Source organism: Tetrao urogallus (assembly GCF_951394365.1).
Source record: "Tetrao urogallus genome assembly, chromosome: 1".
NCBI lineage: Eukaryota > Metazoa > Chordata > Aves > Galliformes > Phasianidae > Tetrao > Tetrao urogallus.
Window position 1 is genome coordinate 56,805,307 of NC_136813.1, and position 12,489 is coordinate 56,817,795.

At 39.0% G+C, this 12,489-nt stretch overlaps 1 protein-coding gene across 1 annotated transcript in view; it reads left to right on the forward strand.

The window, feature by feature from the left end:
* The window catches only part of COL4A1 (collagen type IV alpha 1 chain), a gene marked incomplete at both ends in the record, with an annotated part of 109,986 nt that overhangs the window by 33,304 nt on the left and 64,193 nt on the right, over window positions 1-12,489 (forward strand). Inside the window, one exon of the mRNA XM_079549305.1 lies at window positions 11,291-11,344. Coding sequence (XP_079405431.1) covers window positions 11,291-11,344 — 54 coding nt within the window. The remainder of the gene's footprint in view (window positions 1-11,290; window positions 11,345-12,489) is intronic.

Genomic DNA, 12,489 nt, shown 5'->3' on the forward strand with positions numbered 1-12,489 from the left:
TTGTTTTCCTTTTGCTTTTTTAAATCTGCTTGTTTCTTCTCCCCAAACCCTTTCCTAAAAGACAATACCACTTGGACAAAGTATTACTTGGTACCCCTGAGTGTTTATCTGGTGCTTCTCAGAGAGAAAAGAAGAGGCCTTTGGGACTGTTTGCAAGAACAGACAAAAATAGTTGGTTCCCCTCCCCACCTCCATACCACCTTTGTTTTGTTTTCTTTGTGCTTCTGACCAGTAGAGTATTTACTTCTTTACTGATAGAGGATTTTTGTAAAACCATGAGCTTTGCATTTAAGATTTATATTTTTTGCAAGTTGAGGCTCTTCAACAGCCATAGTCATATCCATGTGGTGTCTTTATGGAGCAGTGTCCTTTGAAATGAGACTGGAAATGAATGAGAAGTTTCTGGAGTGTGTGGTCTTTAGCAGAAAAGATACTGATGTGTCTTGAAGAGAAAGCAGTACATAGTCAGTATTATCCTTGCTGGCCTGCTCAAAAAATGCAATGCTTCCAATGCTTCCTTTTTAGGAGTCTAAAGAGGAATCTGGCTTTTGTCAATTTGTTGCAAAAATTATTAATTTAAGTGAACTGAAGTTATATCTCTGAGCATGAGAGAGGATGCCCAGGTAGGTTGTTGACTGTTGATTTGTTAGAATATTTGAGAAAAACGCATGCAAATAAACACCTGTTCCTGCTTGCAGTCCAAAATGAATGATGAGACTATAAGGCAAACAGTCCTAAAACAGTTTTCACTTAAGGAAATATTGTTCCAATTTTAGGTTTGCCTGTGATTTTATAGGTTTTTGGACTGTCTGTCTGCAACAGCGGGCTAGAATCTTTCACTGCAGCAATTAAGTATGACTTTTTATTGTTGCGGTTTTCCTGTAGGACGAAGCTGTTTTGTAGAGGCTTGAGATCTATGTGGAAGGAAAGTGGGTTTATAAAATGAAACATTTTGTATGTGTGTATATTTTGACTGGCTGCTAAGCAGACTAAACATGCTGCATGCACATTAAATCCAGTGTTTGACAAGGATGTCGAACTGCTGTGGTTACTGCTGCTGTTTCCAGAATATCTTACAGTTTTTAAAAGGTATTAATTACTCATTAACAATCTTATGATTCTTTGTTGAGTCTGCTGACCAGAATGAGGCTATCACTATCTAGCCTATCTCTTCTTCCCAATGTTATTGAGGAGATTAGGGAGCTAACATCCTATCTAGAAGAAAAGCTTATGTGAAGTGACCATGTTTTTAATTCAAGAAATCTTTTAGATAGAATCATACAATAAAAATTGCATGAAGTCTAGTAAAATTTGATAGGTTTTAAATATTCCAGCTGAGGGACTCCTCCTGCAAGGATTTTAATAGCGAGTCATGTACTTCTCAATATGCCATGGAGGTTGTTGGAGATTTCCCTCAAGGCTTTCTTTGTAGAAGCTGTGGCATTTCACAAGCAGGGGCAAATCTTTGTGTAAACAGGATGCTGCAGCTCTTGTGAGATGGGGTTGTGTACTGTGGAGGTACAGCCACTGTTTCAGAGAGTAACTGAAGGAGTCACAAGGGTCATCAAGTCCAGCTCCTGGCTCCACACAGGATTGCCCAAGTCATCTGCTTCAGTAGCAGCCTGTCTGTCATGAGGAACAGGTACAGGGCTCTTACTGCAGGCACTGCACATGCCTTTATGGACGGGTACATAAACCTAAATCTTTTTGCACATCATATGGAGCCAGGTTTTTCATAAGTCATTCTCAGAATCTGATCAGGAAGGACTAAGGTATAAGGAACCAGTGATGGAGAACAGAGGACTGAGAAGGAGCAAATGGATGCCATTCATGTATTTTATGGGACATGGAGGCTGGATACCTCCTGGGCAAGATCAGGACCAGGGTAGCATTGGTTCATAACTTCCTCCTCTGGTGGAAATTGGAGTTATGTAAGTTAAAGCGCAGTACTCAGAGCCCACAAAAAGAAAAGCTGTGCATGGGCCATGTGATTTGTTTAAAACACAGCTGTCCTCATCTGTGCTGGACTGAATGTCACCTGGGTTTATCCTCAGAGCCGTGGCCTAAAGGTCCAGGAATTTATTTTTTTTTCCTGGGCTTTTCTCCCATTGTTCAGTGCGTGTCCCCACCAAGAGGATTTCACCTCCTTGTTTATTTAGTCTAGGCAACCGGTGGCCAAGGGAGAAGCCCTCCACTTCCCAGGGCTGTACTGTTTTTTACTTTCAAATCTGTTTGTTTATGTTGACATCCATGTTCATCAGCTAACGGAAGGGAAAAGCATGGCTCACCAACTTGCTGTAAACATTTGCAAAATTGCTCCACTGGTTTCCTGCACATCCCCCTGAGGCATTTCCTTGGCCTTGAGGTTTACAGAAAGGCCTGGGGATGGGTTGGAGCACTGAGGCAGTGTCTCTCCTACATACTTGCTTTTCTCTGCCGTCCTGATGTATTAGGGCCTTGTAGGTGCCAAGTACCAGTTATAAAAGTGAAAGGCTGGCAAAGGCCCTGGGCACGTGGCTCAAGGGAAATTGCCTTTCTCTCAGGGTAGCAGCCAAGAGGGTGGCAGGCTGCACAGGATGAGGAGCAGCACCCACCTCACCAGAGGGGCCACTGTGCACATTGTTTCATCTTTGTGCAGGACCTCTACCAACCATATTAGATGTGTGTGGACACAGGCTCTGAGGGTCTGTCTATGTCCTGCAAACCATGGTGACCAATGAAACCATGAGAGAGGATGCAGGATGGTTACGTGGCCTTTAAGAAGGATACTTTTTCTCAATTTGAGAAAGTGCCCCACCATAAAGGAGCTTGGCTTGCTGCCATTTTGCTGCAAAAGTGGCTGTTCTATAGGATGGTTTTCAGTCCTTCTCAACCAGACCTTGATTCATTCCAGAGTTTCCTGTAAAGAATTTTACTTAGAGGAAAAGCTATAGATGTCAATTTTTGTCCAAATATGGACCAACAGGAATAACTTCATATTTCCTGTGAACTAACTGGAAGCTCCCAGGTTTTGCATTGCTTTGTGAAAATGATGTTCAAACAATTGACAGGAAAGTTGTGTTTGCAGAACAGCTTTCAGGGAACTCCCATGACCCCACATCCAGGACAGACCCATAGGGAGTTTAGAAAAGAATTTCAGAGATCTTTACAATAAAACATTTCATCTCCAGCAATCTGGGACTCATTTGACTAAGAAGAGGTGACTGTTGTTTTTTTTATTACAACTTTTTTTTCTTTTTTTAACTGAAGTACTTCCATCAATGCTAATTAAAAAAATGTATATAGATTTTTTTCTGAAATAATTAACATTAAGCATAAAAAATTGAACTAATATTGCTGTGAGTGGCCAGAATATGCTGGAGATCTCTGACAAGGATCTGCGGTCTGTCTGCAGTTTTTGTATAAACATCCTGTAAGATTCTGGTAATAATAAAAACAACAACAACAAAACAAATACATCTCCCAGCCAAACAGAACAGAAATCTGCCAAAACCTACAGACAACTCCGCATGTCCTAAGAGCCACAAAAAAAATAGTTCCAGCTTAGAATGTTGTTATTTATTTGTGCAGAGTCAGTTAACTTTCTAAAACTTGTACAATTATTATAAATAAAATCCAAGTTGAATCATTGTAATCAGTTCAGATTTCATTGTGAACGGTGGTATTTCATGCAGTAAATTGCTATTTCATCTTAACTGTGTGTTAATTTGAGTGAGATTTGCTTAAAGTATCCCTCATTAATAGAGATACCTGATGCACTGATGCATTAGTATCTGACATTCCAGTTTTCCACTGTGTAGGTTTGATAGAGGAAATTTCTCATCTGGTCTAAAGTGATCTCTAAAAGATATATTAAAACTTTACATTAATATATATAAAATAAATATAAGTATATAAAGCTTTACATTAACAGGGAATATGCGGGGACCACTTGTGCTTCCTTCTGTCCCACACCTGTACATCAGCTTGCATCCCATAGAGGTCTTCAGCAGAATGAGTATTTTCATTCATCTTATCCATATAAGGTTTAATGAGCCTTTGGAGATTACTGGGTAGTACTCATTTTCATTGCTTAAACCTAGGCACCCAGTGCCATTTGGAATATTTATTAAGCATGGCAGATATGAACTAAGACCGAGGGGAAAGCTGTTTCCACCTGGCCTGGCAGCTGGAGACAGGTGGGATACCGTGGGATATCTTGAATGGAACTGTTCTTCTGTGCTTGGTGAATGCCAGATCTTCAGAAAATGGAAATGACACAACCAAGGGTCTTAAATAGCTGCTACATGATGGAAACTTTCAGTTAATGCTCACCAGAGCCAAACTTGGAGACTCAGAGGCTGAAAAACCAATAAGCTACCCCTTGGTTCAAGGAATTCCCAATACAGTGATAAGTGTAACCTGGCAATAATTTCCTGGGAAACAAAAAAAAGAAGATAAGTGGCCAACATTTTTTTTTTTTTCTTTTATTGGGGGATAAAGAGGACTATGGAGACAAGGAAAGACTGGAACTTGCTGGCATTATCAAATCAGATGATATTCTTTATATATTTTCTCCATCATTTAACTTTCTTTAGACATCTGAAATTGATGGTTTTACAATTGAAATGAGAGCTGTGCTTGATTTCTTTTCTCTGCATTAAGTCCTGAAAATGAAGGCATGGTAGATGTTCCTTTTCCTGAACTGTTTTGTAGGTTGAAGTTCATCAGTCAGTCCAGGATGGTTAGCTTTGTATTGACTACTAAGAGTCAATTGATTCTTACATTTAAGAAACTTTAAGCAAATCTCACTCAAATTAACATACAGGTAAGATGAAATGGCAGTTTACTGCCTGAAATACCATTGTGCAAGATTTAACGTTGTTTAGATATTTGATTACAGCCAGTCCTATTGTACAGACATCACCAAAAAGAAGTTACTTTCCTTACAGCAGAGGTTATGGGAGTAACCTCTATGAGCAACTATGTACCAGAGCACTCTTCTCTCACTTTACCACTTTTAATAAAGCTTGTAGCCCTTCTAAAGCCCTTGTAGGCGCAGCAGATGTCCGCTGCTTCCTTACAGTACTTGTGCAAATGCTTGTGCCAAGGTTCCCAGTGATTAAATGCACTTAGAGCGAGAAGTCACACCGATACCATTCTAACTATCAATGGGAGCTAATTGTCTTCAAAGTAATAGTTTCTGTGATTCACTTCAATCTAGCTGTAAGAGTTGATTCCTTTTGAAGTGATGTTTTCTGTTCAAATGCCACACTTAAACTGACTTTCTCTGATGACAAGAGAGAATACATTGCACTTACACTGTAACAATTGCTGCAGTTCAAACACTAATGAAGGAAAAGTGCAACCTTTAAAAATGAATAGCTAGTAGATTTTGATCAAGAATCGGTGAATTTGTCAGCAGATTAGCGATTTGATTAAACAGAAGTTTCTAAAACTGTTGAAATACAAATGTTACCCATATTCAAAGAATAAAATATTAAGAATAATAAATACAATTGTTCAAAAAAAATATCAGAAATATTTTTAAAGAATGCTTCAGTAGTGCAATGGGGCTTGTTTGATTTTTCTTCATTCACTATGATCAAAGGAAATGCATGTGGACTTATGAAGGAGTTGCTTTTTCCTAATGGCCATTTCCTTGAATTTAAAGCTGCCATGTTCAGTGCAGTCAGCAAGTTTTGACTCCACTCTTCAGCTCATGGTTGATCTATTTTTTAGTTGACAAGATGTTTTGGTTTTTATGTTTGCAAACAACATTTATCTTTTTGTTTAAATACGGTGTTGCCATATATAGAAATAACAAAACTTTTCATACTGCTGTATTTATTTAAGGGGAAAAAAAAAAAAAAGATTTCACTTTTCTATTTTTTTTCTCTTTTTTCTTTTTTTCTTTTTTTTTTTTTTCCAGTGTAGCCACATGTGTCCATAATCTAAAATAAACCTAATATAACAGAAGCAAATAAGACAATCTTTAAAAGAAAAATTTTTGATCTAGCTAGCTATAAATCAGAAATTGTAGCAACATCATTTTTTTTCAAGCTGTTAATGGACTGCAACATCAGTTAAGAAATATTTTGACTAAGTGTTGCAGTTAACTGAAAAATAGCAGTGGTTTCCTCTGGTGATATTTTACACAAAAGGAGAGTTCAGGTAACCCAGTACAGCCCTATCTAAAGAGTAAACGTAGGGGAATAGTAATGCAGCTAGGCAGCTATTTTGACATTCTGAGGAGAGAAGAAAATATGAGAGGAATTTGAGATAAGTATCCTGCAGTTGGCACCACCTCCCTATTCCCGTATTTGGTGTGATATGAAACTGGAGACATGGATTGATCCAGCTCTTTTGTTGGCTTTATGAGTTGTATAAGTGCGTGAACAGGTGGAAGTGCAGCCTTTGCTACACACAGATCAATCTCCACCGTGGGAAAGTTTGTGCAGGGAGGGAGGGACTGTCTGAAGGCAGGAGATTCAGCTGTCACTTAGAACTACCTGTGTGACAGGGACATCCCATCGGCGTAACCAAATTTGGTGTTTGAACTGGGAATTGGTATCGCAATTCAGTCCAGATTGGAATATGAACAAAAGCAGCACGGGGTGCGAAATCTTCACAGTTCTCAGAAAACGTGACCAGTTTAAGTATGTCTAAACAGAAAATATTATTTCATAATTAATTACTTATGAGATGAAATCCTAAGCATTTTTTACTCTCTGAAGCATTTCAGCTATGAATTAGAATTTTAATATCAGTGCTGATCTCATTGGTTACCTGTTTACAAGGTTTTCAGTCACTTGAAGAGCATTGTATTCCCTGGAATGAGATCTTCAACGTCATCTGCCTTAAGTAAACAGTGAGAATATTATCAGATTTTCCTTATGCCTGTGTTCTACAGTGTAAGATTTGAGCTAGAGTGAAGCCTATGCAGTCTTGCTGCTTGAGCTAGTAGGAAACCTGGCAGCTGAAACTCAGCCAAAGAAGGCTGACTGATGCTGTGGGAAGGTGAACCACATTATGTCTCGAAAAATACACTTCTGTCAGAGAGGTGAGTGCCCAGGAACTGGCTCTGATTGGTGTTCTTTTGGTGCTATCTGTGGTTTCCAGAAATGGTGCATTTCCAAATATGGCCGCTGTCTCCCTCGCAGGCTGCTAATCTGGCTGTTTGTATTGTTCCTGTATGTGTTCCAATGGCTCTCAACTGCCAGGAAAGTAGCTGGACGTGGAAAAACAGAGCAGAATGCAGAAGTCTGTAGCTGAGGTTTGACAGATGTGCTAGAAGCTGAACTGCAAAGCAGTTTCTTCCATCAGCAGCCTTTTCAGCATGTCACTGGGGCTGAGCACCCCGAGGCCTGGGATTCGTGGCCTGTGTGGGCTGGCTTGGGAGATCCATTCATCAGTAGCACGCTTTTAGGACTTTTTGTTAATAAATGAATTGCTCGCTTGTAGGCAAATATTTGGTCTGCATAGCACACTCATTTGTGTGATGTTAAAGGGACATAATCTTTTTTTCTTGTTTGATACTGACTTGCTAGCATGATTCACTAAACTTATCAGTTGCAGACAGTCTGGGAGAAAGAAACAGAACGGAAATGCTTGTCACAAAATGGAGCAATTCATTCTGCTAAATTGAGCTTCTGCTTCTGGGCTGATGTTTCGTGGGAGGAGGAAGAAAAATGCATGCCACCAAATATATAACAGGCTGGCCAGCAATGCAAAAGAGCTGTGGCTGCTTGAAAGCTGCAAACTTGACTGTACGGAGGCGAAGTATCATGGTACATCTGGCAAGGGTCATCGTATTAATCTGTAGTTGGTTCCTATGCAAGTGATAAAGAGCTTTCCTCTTCAGAGTCTCCTCCCATGTTGCACTTCCTGCATAGCACCATTCCTTCTCTGTTTTTGCACTTGGAGGACAACAGAGATTGCTTTGAGATCCATGCAGTTCCTGGAAAATATGCTGTTTCAGAGAGAATGTCTAGGAGATAGAACAAAGCTATGTATCTCATCTTTAGGCTTGTATGATGGGAAATCATAATCTAAGTTCTTCATTTCCTAAGATTTATTTAAAATCAGAACAATTTAAAGTAAGCAATAATTTGCATAGTTTCAGCTCACTTACATTGAGGTGATGGTAATTTTTCCATCAGGATAAAGTTTCCCATTGAGGACTCTGATTCCCTATGTATATCTTTTTCTCTCGGTTTTCTCCCTTGTTCATGTACATAGCCCATACTACTTTCTGCCTGTCCCTCCTACTTGTTCATCTAAGGTGTGATTCATCTACATGGAAAGCAAACATCCAAAATAGAATCACAGAATCATAGAATCACCAAGGTTGGAAAAGACCTAAAAGATCATCCAGTCCAACCGTTCACCAATTACCAATAGCTCTACTAAACCATGTCCCTCAACACAACATCCAGTCTTTCCTTGAACACCCCCAGGGTCGGTGACTCCACCACCTCCCTTGGCAGTCCATTCCAGTGCCTGACCACCCTTTCCGAAAAGTAATAGATTAGATGAATCTCAGCCCAGAATTGCCTGTTTCTTGCCATTGAATAAAGGGTGACTGCAGTGAAGTGATATGGATGTTTGTACAGGCGCTAGGTCAGATGAACAAAAATCTTAATTCCTGTACCTGTTGTAACCATCTTCCTCTCTCCAAATTTCCCACCTCATTACTTAAATGACACTTTGACCTCCTTAAAGTGACCTTTGATCCATAAGCTTTTTCCAGTCTGGCCTTCTCATCTTCCCCAAAGACCGAGAGAAAAAAGCTCAGACTTCTTCCTAGCATATACATAGCCTTATCACATCCTTCAGATTTAAAAATAGGTTTTCATAGCTGCAGATAACGTTATCCAGTAGAGGCTGTCATTGTTGGCCGATCGTCCATCCGCTTAAAAATGTTGCAGCCAGAAACAGTAGGAGGTGATGCAGCTATAAAACAAACAGAAAGTATTAGTAATACAGGTGGTCTGCTTTGGCATAGCAGGCCACAGCTCTTGTCTGCAAACGGCATCTTATGCAGCTGTGCTGCCTGATGCTTCATACCTTCTTACCTTCCTTGCCTTTGGTTATTCTAAACTAAGGCTTAAGAAACAGGAAAAACAGAACATAATAGCATCTGTTTTGGAAGTACAAAAGGAGATGTGAAAGCACAAGTCCATTCTTCTGGCCATGCCAGATTTTAGAACAAAACCCAACTGAAAATAAATAGCAACGTACCTTTTTCTAAAAGGGTCTATGTTAAATAACAGGCTTAAGGAAATATGAGGGGATTAACTTGAAAACAGATGTTTATAATGATTCAATGACGTGTTTTAATTACATTCCCAGATGCAATTAAAACAGACTTCTGAATTTAAGGGATGTGTTGATAAAACTGATAACATTCTACATGATGCTGGAGGAGGAAGTATGAGCTTCAGGCATGCGTCCTCCAGCTGTGATCTCATCAGGTCTGAAAAGCTAGAAGAGGCTGTGCTTTTTCAGTTCTTGAAACAGGAGTTTCAAGTGTTTTTTTAGGTAAAGTGAAGTTTCTAGTGTAAGAAGTGAAGCTGATTATTCAGAGGGTACCGTTTTTCTCTCCTGGTCAGTATTGAGTTGGCATTGTAGCATGTGTTGGCGTTGTTTTCAGGTCTAATTCTCTTTCTGTAGCATAATGTAAGAAGAAAAAAAAAGAATGTTTTTGCTTTGTGTGAATGTGGAGAAAGCTTGACATCAAACAACAAAATCAGTGTCTCTACTTATAAAAAAATAAGATCTCATCAAAAGCAACAGTTGCTTCAGGTGTTGTTATTTTAGTTTTATTGGACAGCCTTAAGTAATTCCTTTTGCAGCATTGAAGCCCATGTTCACTTTGATTCTTTGGTTTAAAATAAAATATACTTAAAAAGTGTTAATGTATTATTTAGCTTCCCTGAGTGATGTTGTCTTTTAGTTTCTATTGAGTTTTCCAAATTCAAAACAGTAGCATTTGCTTTGGCTTCTCAGCTGCACTGGTGTCTCCATAGATTGTGGAGCCTACAGACTTGGAGGAATGGGTGCTTGGAATTCTTGATGAGACCTCATTCCAGAGAAGTGCTGCCCATGAATGCTCTGAGATAATGGCCTGTTGTGGCTGGTGAAGGATCTTGCGTGCGTTGGTGGATTGTTCAGAGATTTGCTTGTTAGCCTCCGAGTTTTATTCTGAGAGGTATGATAATTAACAAGAGTGATGGACTTGCTTGTGTTAGTTATAAGTGTCTTCATGGAAGCAGTGAGGAGGAGAAGGGAGGAGTAGCCTACGTGCACTTGAATGTTCAGGAACACTAAGAAACCATAAGCTTTTTCTTGATCATCAGTTAATCTGACTTCTCTCATCTGTTTTCTGATTTCATGTTTTGCAAAGAAAATGAGAGGCTCTTCATGATGAAGTGATAAATACCTCAATTCTTTGATTACTGCTGACTGTTACCCAAGAAGTAATCATTGCCTGTCCAGTAGACATTAGCAATTGTCTCTACATCTCACAGTAAGAGGAGTAGCTTGCCCTGTTGGAGACTGGTTTGGTTTGATTTTGTAAAATACGTACAGATCTACTTGTTTAAATAGTTTACTGTGGTAATTATAACAGTATTTTAATTTCCTTGCAAAACAGTTATCAGGAGACTGCTAATTACTGATTAAAAACATTGAGAAGATCAGTATTGAGAAACTTCATGGTAAAGATCTGGAGTGTTGAGTAGACAATATTTTGTGTCTACAAAAAAGAAACATAGACGGTATTCTTCATGTCTGCTGTTTTTCTTCTTAAATCCAGAAGTCATTAGATGCTGTTTTACCATCCCTTTCTCCTCAAAGCAATGGCACGTATTTATAGAGGTTAAATATTATGTAGAATGCAAGCCATATATTAATGATCTGGTACTAAAGAGATGCTTCTAAGAAGGGATTGATTATATTTTTAAAATATCTGTTGGGCTTTGAATGTATAAATAATGAATAGATGGAAGTTCATGTTTTGAATTGTCTTTCATATTGCTATATGGAGAATGCTTGTGTATAATGATGAATTGTGTTTAAAATGGTAGCCAAAAATACAATAATTTTGAAGTAATGTAGTGTTATAGTGTTACAAAATCATCTTTTACTGGACTGGGACTGAGAATGTACATCTGTATAAGGATAACAAAGCATTGCCATGGGCTGAAGTGGACATTCCCTGTGCTGTCTTACCTCGCTGACATTCCTGACATGTTTTGTCTGTCACCTAGGTCAGATGATTAATCTCTGCTTTCTGTTTTATTTTCAGGGTTGTTCTTCTAGTTGTGGAAAATGTGACTGCAGTGGAGTAAAAGGACAAAAGGTGAGTATATCAGCTGTCTCTACTTCATTTTCTCTCTCACTTGAACTACACAGTGTATAATCTATTGCAGGGCAGGCGAGCCATTGATTTCAGTGGAAGCTTGCACCACCATAGGGCATTTCCAATACCAAGTCCTTCAAGGAGGGTTTTCAAAATGCAGCCATCTCAGTACCAGCAGTGCCAGAGGGCTGAAGGGATAGGGATGGGAAATAGCATAATGCCATCACTGTATGCTGAAGCCCCCATGGCTTGCCCATACCCTCCCCATGTCCCCACTGAATGGGACACTAGCCCATCAGCCTCTTCCTTCCCATGCCTCACCTGCAGATTCCTCAGAAGGCAGCGCAGATCTTGACTTGATATCCTGACCACCTCTGGAACAGACATGAGCACCTCCATTCAGAAATGCTCCCCTTCAGTTCTTTTCAGGAAGGGCTGTAATACATCATAAGCAATGTATGCTGACTAGGGTTAACCCCAGGAGGCAATGACCTACAATAGGAAGAAGGAGGTCAATAATAAACTCAAATATAACAAAATGTTTCAGTTCAGGAAAAAAAATCTTAATTTTTTTTTTACAGACCCTTGCAAATCCATTCCCATTCAACTGTCCAAATTAGTTCCATGTATGGAAGAAAAAAAAAAAGCATATTAAAGGATTCTTGTGAAGCAATAGCAGTGAAGAAAAAATCCAGTGTACTTAAACATTCCATGAATTCTCTCTGCAAATTACCCACTTCGTAAATACTGTAGACACTGAATCACTCTCCTTATCTCTTTCAATTTTGCTGTAGAGATTTTAATCTACACTATCTTTGGTTGTGCATGCACACGTACTGTATATGTACTACAATTATAAATGAGTGTAAACTAAAGGCTTTTTCGTCCAGTGGGATCATTTTTCAAGGTAAGTTGTTCAGATCACCCAACAAAATAGTCTGAAGAGTGTTTTGTTTTGTTTTGTTTTGTTTTTTAAATTATTGTTTGTTTACTTAAAAAAAAAAAAAATACAGCTAGTCTTCTGCATTTTCTCACATGTGATAGCTACATACTTACAGATTAGGATATTAAGAACGCTTGTTGGTGGTTGTTGTTTAATGCTTTCCAAAACAGAGGAATGTAAATAGCTTAACTGGAGATTGAAG